Source organism: Saccostrea cucullata, unplaced genomic scaffold (assembly GCF_032062105.1).
Source record: "Saccostrea cucullata isolate Sc308-1 unplaced genomic scaffold, CSIRO_AGI_Scuc_v1 ctg14185, whole genome shotgun sequence".
Taxonomy (NCBI): domain Eukaryota; kingdom Metazoa; phylum Mollusca; class Bivalvia; order Ostreida; family Ostreidae; genus Saccostrea; species Saccostrea cuccullata.
The window spans coordinates 1,562-10,686 of record NW_026919185.1 but is presented as its reverse complement, the minus strand read 5'-3'; the positions used below and the strand labels follow the sequence as shown (position 1 = coordinate 10,686).

Sequence of the window (9,125 nt, the reverse complement as noted above, 5' to 3'; positions counted from 1 at the left end):
TTAACATAGCTGATTTCGATCAAACATCATCATTTATTTTAGTCTTTTAGGACACATCGTATGTGTTAGGTTCATCGATATTCTGATAAGAGAGATAACTTTTAATGACATTTTCTTTATTCCTTTATAGATTTGCTAAGTCTAAAGGTACTTGGACACAGATTTGAAGTCAATATTTTCTCTATAATATTACGCTTTACATATTTTAATAGCATTTCACACAAAAATTAATTAAAAATCTTATTTCATTTAAAAGTTATCAAAACTTCCAATTTTTTGGCGGGTTTGATTGACACATCCTTGCACTTTCCCAAATTTTAACCTTATTCTTAATCCTTAGGAAAAGTTGCAATCTTGTTGTGTATTAATGAGAAATCATTAAAACTTTTATCCAAAAAATTAATTTTTTAGAGTAGAAATGTTAGAAAGAAAAACTCCTTCCAATATGTCATTCCGAACTAAGAGTTGCGTACAGATTTTACAAATGAGCACACTGTGTTAATAAAGTTTTTGTAAACGGGGCACAGTTCTGTTATTATTGATGTTTACAATTCCCCGGGTGCGTTCAATCGTCACAGTTGTTCCACAACTGCACGGATAAATATGTTGTGTGTTTGTTTTGCTTACGAACATTCTATCAATTTTCTGGATTATAGTATTGATATTTTTCATTTATACACAACGAGATTGCCACTTTTCCTAGGGATTAAGAATAGAATTAATTTGTGAAAGAGCAAGGGGTCAATCAAACCCGCCAAAAAATTAAGATTTTTAATTAATTTTTGTTTGAAATGCTATTAAAATATATAAGTGGTAAATTAAAGAAAATAATAACTTCAAATCTGTGTCAATCCCTTTTAAAGTGTATTTTTTGTCCAATCTGTACAGTTTCTGTTAAACTTTTTCATTGCGTTTTATATTTGGTTTTTAATGGCATTTAGACCATTATATATTTATACAAAAATGAAAATCAATCCCCCTTTTTTAAAGTTTGTACAGAATGAAATTTGAAAATGTTCTTTTTTAGCTATTGGATTTTCTTCCTTTTTAAATATGTCATAGAATTTTGTATTGTATTTTAAGCGAGTTTTTTTTTTTTAATATTAAAACTATTCTTAGCGTAGAAGTTCAATGATAAATATTTTTAGTCGATAAACCGAAATTATTGGGGGATTTTCCTCCTTTCTTTTATTTAGCTTAAATATTTTACTGAAGTTCAGTGCAAATTTTCAGTCTTTTAGTCCATAATGAATTGATTTTTTTTTTTAATAGGTCTACTTCTTATAGACTGGTCAAAAAAAAAAAGCAGCCTCCATTATTGCAGTAGTCTAAATCGTCTTAAAAAGGATGTGGAATGTGTATATTTCATGAAAGAAATTTCCAGCGAACTTGATAATATAAATATATTAAGTTTGGACTTACACGTGAGATTAAGGCATGGCGAATCCCGGAAGAAATAATTTTTCAAATATAACACAAAATGGGACGTTTCAAAATACAGGAGTTTCAAATACAAACGGGACAGAAAATACAACTAATCAGGAAAACACTGGCGAGCAAGCTTCTAGAAGGGGACCCCAACCAGCAAATGTTGATATCAATTTCGATACGTCGGCACTGTTCGGCGAAAATTCGTTGAGTGATATTCTTGGACAAGGAGAAGCAAAAGAAAACTTTGAAGCTCTTCTGCAATCAGGTATGTATGCAAATTAATCGTTCCTGTGTGATTTCATGGTACAGTTTGTTTCAAGTTATGTTTTTTTCCACGAAATTTATTTTTGTCAAGGTCAAGGGGAGGATGGGAGTAATGTTAGGAAGTTTTTAGAAAGTGCTGGTATCCCCGCCTCTGCAATGGAACCCACTCAACAAGGAGGAGGTATGATACAATCTTTATATTCATGTCACGGTGTACATGCATACCAGTGTCATCTGCAAAAATGAAAAGCTTATGGATGGATAGATTGATCAACACCAATAACACTGAAGACTTAATTGACATTTTTCTTTGGTAACCCTTTTGGTATTGGAGGATTTTTGGGAGGAATGGCGGGGATGGGGGGGGGGGAGGAATGGGTCTTTTTAGGTGGGGGGGGAGGTTCCATAATGGGAGGAGGTGGGGGGGGGATATACCTCAATCAGCCATGTCCCAAGGTGGAGGCATGATGAATGGTCATGGACTTGGAGGTGGAATATCCCCCATAATGAAAGGGGAATCAGGTGGAGCACCTACAATGAATGGGAGTGGTGCTGGATCAGCACTCCATATCCTTTCAAAAAACCAACCAAGAAGAAGAAGAAGAAACATTTCCCCTTTAAATTTCACCCCCAATTTCAAGGAGGGTATTTCCTCCATAGAAAGTCACCAGATACTCAAACTAGAATTCCAAAGTCAATGGTTTCCCAATATAAAGATAAAAATTCCCAACATCTAATTGTATAAATACCCTAAATGAGGAGACCAGGAATGCAAGGTGGCGTGTTAACATCAACCTCCTCATAGGTACTCAAGGTCAATCCCAGGCATCAGGACAAACTGGGTAGTGAGTACATCGGCAACAGACAGTGGGAGTAATCACATAGATGCTAACTCATTAAATAAAACAGGAGGAGGTAAGAGGATGCCAGTTATCTTTTAAAAAAACCTTTAAAAAGCTTTCTGGTAACACATCAAAAGTCTTATTTCTTTGATTATTTTTCCCAGTGGGTTTTTATGGATACAAGATTAATTCAGACTAAACCTTTTTTGCATTTGTTTTGGACTGAATTGAATATTTTTCTCTAATATTTCCTTTTAATGTTTACTGTGATTTATTATAGCTGGAAGCAAAAAATGCAAATACTGGCTAAAGTTCCTGGAGTGGGTGGGCTAAAGGATGAGTGGTCAGTCTGGATTAGTTCCCCCGGGGAATGGGTGGCAACTTGGAACAGGCGGTCGTCCTAGAATGGGTGGTCTCCCAGGAATGGGTGGTATCCCTGGAATGGGTGGTAGCCCTGGAATGGGTGGTAGCCCTAGAATGGGCAGTCTCCCTGGAATGGGTGGTCTTTCTGGAATGGGTGGTAACCCTAGAATGGGTGGTCTGCCTGGAATGGGTGGTAGCCCTGGAATGGGTGGTCTCCCAGGAATGGGAGGTCTTCCTGGAATGGGTGGAAATACTGCAATGAGTGGAATGCCAAGAATGGGAAGAGGAATGGGAACAAGGTTTGGAATTTTTTATCTGGAAATACATTTAAATCAGTTTCAGAAAGTTTTAATATTTTTTTAACTTGTTTAATGTGTAATTATTATTCTAGGATGGACAAGACTATATTCAGCAAATCAGGGAAGAAAGGGGAACCGAGGTATGTTTTTTTTCTACAGAATATCCATGTGAATTCATGAGGTTTTAATTACCGGTTTAATATATCCATGAACTGAAAATAATTGGCAGTCTGCCACATCTTCATATTGGATGTTTTACTGACTATAAAAAATAAGGGTAATAAAATCTTACTGTTTGATTTGCAATATGACTTTTCCAACTTTTCCATTGTTTATTTCCCTTATTTATGTCTGGAAATTCCAAATCCCCAAAAATTTTTTTATGTCTCCCAAGTGATTTTATACACAATTTAAGTATAAGTAAAATCAATTTTTATATCCAGAAAGCCACTGACAAATAAGTTGAAGTTACAGTGATTTAAACACTTGGGCCTTATAATGACCTTGTTTGAATATACAACCAATGATTGAGTTGTAATTTGTCTGACATGATTCATATCTTTGAGGAAATTGCTTTAATGCCAAATTTGATTTATCTTTGTTTAGCTGCTTATACATAAGGGCACACAGTAAATGTGCCAGTGGTTTCTCCTCCAAGACACCTTTTTTTACCACTAGTTTCGGGGGTCCACATTTTTTCCCTGTTTTTGATTTGATTTACTTACTTGCAAAATTTATGAGTAAAAATTATACCATTTATTTTCTCCCCCTTTAAAAACACTTTATCTGGATTTCTCTCTATTGGTAGACAAAGTGAATACAAAGTGTTATGAAAACATCATTTGTAGTGCCCAGGCCCGGTTCATAGGTGCCCCTTTACCCCAAATTTACATTTTCACAATAACTCTGTCCATTTAACTTTTTATTCAGTGTTTGTAAATATAAATTTAAAGCTTTTAAATTTAGGTCCCAAGGTGAACCATTAATTCTTTTGAAAAAAATTGGCCCTCACAAATTAAAAAGATTAGGGGATTGAATCACTGTGAATGGTGTATGTTTATGTAAGATGGTCATGATTTTGAATGTCCCAGTACATATACAGTCAAATTTTGTTTCTAACCCAAGGGGACGGGGAAAAATCTCAGAGGATTCAAATATCAAAGGAAAAACTTAAAGAATATGTGGTTGGGACTTCCAAATCACTTCGACAGATCCATGGTGTTTGAATCGAATTTCAGATACGGAAGTTCAACTGTAAATCATTTATGCTATGCATGTTTTATCTGAGGTTTTTTCTTAAAATATATAATTGTTTTTCTTTTACACCCAAATGAGTGTACAGACTCTGTGGGTCAGGGTCTGAACACATTGATCATCCTTGAAATTTCCCCTCAATTATGGAAAAGTTTTGAACAAGCTGGGTTCATAGAAAGGTTTTTTGGAAGGTATGTTAAATTTGTTGTTCCTGTATATTTTTCACCTCATTACAAATATCAGAATCTTGATGAAAAATAATATCTTTTGTGAAAATATATCCTCCCTAAGGACTGGAAGATAACTCAATGGACTTTGGACTGGAAGAAAATGTAGCATTGATCACTTGTGGTGGCAGTCAGCCTAAAGGGTTAAAGACCTTAAAAAGAATATCAGTGTTTGAGGAACAAATTACCAGTGCATTATTTTAGGTCCTTACTTTAAATTAGGTCTTCATTATCTCTTTTTTTTCCTTTTTTGATAATTGGTAACAAATATATATTGGGTTTCTTTTTAAAAACTGATTATAATCAAAAGTTTTAATGAAGTGTAGAGTGATTAAAATTTAATTCTTTTGACCTAAGATTTTCTATAATCGATAGTAAAAATGGACAAGCAAACAGGTAATTTAATGGTTTTTATTTAGGATAAAAAAAAAAAGTATATTTTTTTTAACCAAATTTAATGGGGGAAAATCTCATTATAGCCCTCCTTCTGGTTATGGGGGCAACTGAAAGGGGTAAGAAATTATTTCATGAAGCTCAAATAAATTTTTTTTAAAAATCTGTAAATTGGCTCTTCAACAAAAAATTCAATTAAATAATAATTTGCAAATGGATAGTTATAAGAGATTTTTCAAGATTTCAGCAGTATAAAAATAAAGGCAAGGAATTTTATTTCACTTTACATTTATATAAATTTCCAATATATTTTGGAATTAATAAATTAGCTATTTTTTTAATGAGTAAATTATAATGTATCATCATTGTTATACCAATTATAATTAAAGCAACAATCAATTAAAGTGATGGACCTCTCTGTCTTTTCTTGGGGTTTTTTTAACATGTATATTGATAAATCCCTACTGTCAATTTTGTGTTTTAGCCTTTGAGATGTTAATTGGTAATCACTCTATCAGGCCACAAACCCGTTGCTATCAAATGGCAATTTTCAAGTGGGAACAGTTCAATGGGGACAGGAGCAGGGGATCAATCACAGGTGGGCTATTATAATGATTTGTTGTTTGTTTTAAGCTCTTCTGGTCAGAAAACCCGAAAGCTTGCAGGAAAAATGTGCTTTATTACTGTTCTTGTCTATGCTGCCCATTGTTTTAAATTTTTTTAAAAAGTCTCCCTTTTTACAGTTTTTGGGCTATATCAATATCCACAAATAGCTCATATACAATAAGATACATAATTTAGTGCACTGGTTTTTGATTTGATAACAGTGTTGAAGTTACTAAAAATAGAAATTTCTGAAAATTCCTTTAAAACGTATTTACAGTTTTGTCTTGGTAAAAAGTAGACTATGTACACTTAAGATACTTAATTTATGAATGGTTTTGATTTTGATGAACGGTGTTGCCATGGTTACTATAAATAGAACACTTAAGAAGCCTGTTCCCAATAACTTGAAGAAAAAAGAAGAGTTAAGTGCTAAAAGAGAAATGAAGATCCCCACTTCATTCTTCTATGAAAACAATTTTTTATATTTGAAAGGGGGTGGGTGGGTAATGAAGCAAAGTATAATGCTTCTGGAGGTATTAAAACATTTGAGCTGTAAATTGTCATGTGATGTTCTTCTTAATGTAAGCATTGTATTTACTGTGTTTAATAAAAAGTGTAAATAACCAGAAAAAACATGACTTTTTACATTTGTACATTTGTATGTTTTTTTTTCCTTACAGGAGCTGTCACAGATGGTTGAGTTAATGCAGTCCATTTTAAAACAAAACCATATGAAGCTTTTCTTTATCCCTGTCGGAGATGCTAGTGAGGTTTGTTACATTTTTTAGCTTTTTAATTTAGAATATAGTGCTTTTCTATTTCAAGTATGTGATATTTAATGCTAATTATATAATGTAAAGTGGATATTCTCTCAACTTTCTTTGATAACAAAACCCAAATTTTTGGACTTTAGAAGTTTAATGCAGAACATCCCAGGTGTGGGGTGGATTTTAATTTTAAAAGGGGTGACAAGAACTGTTCTTCACCATGTAAGTTTGATTTTCACTAATTTTCCATTTTTTATTATTACAATGAAATAAATAAACTAAAAAATAAATCAACTAAAATAAATAAAATTTAAATGACTGGAAAATATGATTGGATATAGGTGATTTTGAGGAGTTGGTTGAAGACATCAAAATCATTTTTTATTATGGTGCAAGTCTATTAAAATGATTTTTAACAGCAATGAAATTAATAACGTTATGTTTTCTAAAATAAATGGTGCATTTTTACATTAGTATCATCATAAGTAATGGGATTCTTTGCTATTTCACAGTATATAACAGGAAATTAAAAGGGGGAATTAGAGGGGGTGTAGTCACTCAAGAGATGTGAGGAACGTAGCCAGGGCCAACTATTCAGAACCTGAAGCCTGGGGGAAATTTAAGCCATTATCACATGACTTTATGTGCTCTTTAACAAACTTGCTCTGAAAAAAGGGAATCCCGGGCTTGCACTTGGGATGCCCTTCCCCCCTTTTTTTTTTTTTTTCAAATTTTGTTTGTCCTACATGTATCCTAAAATCAAGGAAAAAATACCTATTTTTAAAACCCCTTTTTTGTTGAGTATTTCATCAGTTTTCAGGGGGGGGGTTTGCCCCCCCCCAACCAGTGCCTATAATGCAGCCCCCAGACCCCCCCCCCCCCCCCTTTCCCTGCCTGTTATGAAAATTCCCGGTGCACTGTGAAATACATTGCTACGTATTTTTCCCATTTTTAGAACAGTTCAAGTCTGCTTAAAAGACTTAAATTCTTTGCATTCATTTTACTAACAGGATGAAATTTGGAGTCCCGAAGGAAAATCTAGATCATGATGCCAGAAGGCAGGAGAGGCATCATCAGCAGATGGGGCATGGGATGCTTGGAGGTGGGGGGGGTATCCCCAGGAATGTTAGGAGGTGGTATGCCAGGACTAGGTGGCAGTGGTTGCCAGGGCTAGGTGGAGCCAGGATGCCAGGATTGGGTGGAGCCAGGATGCCTGGATTAGGTGGTAGTGGTATGCCAGGATTGGGTGGTAGTGGTATGTCAGGATTGGGTGGTAGTGGTATGCCAGGATTGGGTGGAGCAAGGATGCCAGGATTAGGCAGTGGGTATGCCAAAGGTGGCAGTGGTATGAGGAGGGGGAGCCAGGATGCCAGGAAAGGGGCAGTGGATGCCAGGATTGGGTGGCAGTGGTATGCCAGGATTGGGTGGTAGTGGTATGTCAGGATTGGGTGGAGCCAGGATGCCAGGATTAGGTGGTAGTGGAATCCAGGATTGGGGGGTAGTGGTATGCCAGGATTGGGTGGCAGTGGTATGTCAGGATTGGGTGGTATGCAGTTACCAGGAATGGCAGGAGGAGGGGGCCTACCAAAAATACAACCTCCAGTCTCTGGCAGGGCTAGGTATTTTCCAGGAAGTGGCCCAAGGCCTAACTTACCATTCTCTTGAAGAAATTCTAATCCAACTTAACTTTGAAAAATGGTTTCCATTACACTCATTAAGTTCTATTTCAAAATACTGTTGTTTAATTATTATACTTCAATTTTAATCACTGGGCATGGTTTTTTTTTTTTTGTTTTTTTCATTTATTCACCAAACATGTTAACATACAGTCATACCATGTATCACACACATGTAGCATGGGAAAAACACGCTAATTTTTTGATGTATTAATATAAATCTCAAATTTTCAAGTTTTCATTTGTGTAATTGTTAAAATATGATAGGATATTTAAAATATTATACATTTCTTCATTTAATGTTTTATTACTGCATGATTTAATCAATGCAATTGCAGTTATATACATGTAAATATATACATGTATGTCATACATGTATTATGAATTATAATTATTGTGACCTTATCAAACTGGGAAAAGTCTCAAGGACTAGTCTTTAGAAAGCAAACCCAACAGTCCTGAAAACATTCCCCGGGACTACCCAAAAACAGTCCCAGAGACTACTCAGAAGAAAACCCAGCAGTTACACAAAACAGTCCACAATTCACTAGAAAAAAACTCAATAGTCCCAGAAAAAATTTCCAGTGACTTTCCTAGAAAAAGGAGTCAATAGTCCCAGAAAACAGTACCAGGGACTACTTTAGAAAAAAAACCCAGCAGTTCCCTTTAAAAAAAACCAAAAAGTCCAAAGGTTTGCTTTCTGGATTGCTAATTAGAATTCATTACTAGTATCAGGATTTTGTTAAACCCGATTGACCAGGAGTTATGTACTTTGGGTATTTTATTTGTTTTACTCTTGTTACTTCTTTGTAAAAGGGAGGGTCTTACCTTAATGTATTTGGTTAGTTGAAAAAAAAGATGGATTATTGTGGGGTTTTTATAAGGAAATTTAAACTAAATATCACATGAAATTATTAATTAAATGTCACATATCAGTATAAAGTGTGAAAGTAAAAACAGATCACTTCTCAACAAAAGCTGTATTTTTTGTGTTTTTTTTTTG

At 34.6% G+C, this 9,125-nt stretch overlaps 2 protein-coding genes across 2 annotated transcripts; both read left to right on the top strand.

Moving 5' to 3' along the window:
* Nucleotides 1-2,873: 2,873 nt before the first annotated feature.
* Nucleotides 2,874-3,676, top strand: LOC134281751 (uncharacterized). The gene is made up of 3 exons (XM_062764187.1): nucleotides 2,874-3,199; nucleotides 3,292-3,339; nucleotides 3,643-3,676. The coding sequence occupies exons 1-3, from the start codon at nucleotides 2,874-2,876 to the stop codon at nucleotides 3,674-3,676; spliced, it is 408 nt and encodes a 135-aa protein (XP_062620171.1).
* Nucleotides 3,677-7,457: 3,781 nt separating this feature from the next.
* LOC134281741 (50 kDa spicule matrix protein-like) lies at nucleotides 7,458-8,122 on the top strand. Its single transcript, XM_062764175.1, has 3 exons — nucleotides 7,458-7,771; nucleotides 7,878-7,928; nucleotides 7,976-8,122. The coding sequence occupies exons 1-3, from the start codon at nucleotides 7,458-7,460 to the stop codon at nucleotides 8,109-8,111; spliced, it is 501 nt and encodes a 166-aa protein (XP_062620159.1). The 3' UTR covers nucleotides 8,112-8,122.
* The last annotated feature ends 1,003 nt before the right edge of the window (nucleotides 8,123-9,125 follow it).

Coding starts and splice junctions, on each gene's coding strand:
- LOC134281751 (XM_062764187.1), top strand. CDS start 2,874: ATGAGTGGTCAGTCTGGATTAGTTCCCCCGGGGAATGGGTGGCAACTT. Junction 3,200..3,291: donor GGAAGAGGAATGGGAACAAG/GTTTGGAATTTT, acceptor TTATTATTCTAG/GATGGACAAGACTATATTCA. Junction 3,340..3,642: donor GGGAAGAAAGGGGAACCGAG/GTATGTTTTTTT, acceptor TTTTATATCCAG/AAAGCCACTGACAAATAAGT.
- LOC134281741 (XM_062764175.1), top strand. CDS start 7,458: ATGAAATTTGGAGTCCCGAAGGAAAATCTAGATCATGATGCCAGAAGG. Junction 7,772..7,877: donor ATGCCAGGATTAGGCAGTGG/GTATGCCAAAGG, acceptor ATTGGGTGGTAG/TGGTATGTCAGGATTGGGTG. Junction 7,929..7,975: donor CCAGGATTAGGTGGTAGTGG/AATCCAGGATTG, acceptor GGGTGGCAGTGG/TATGTCAGGATTGGGTGGTA.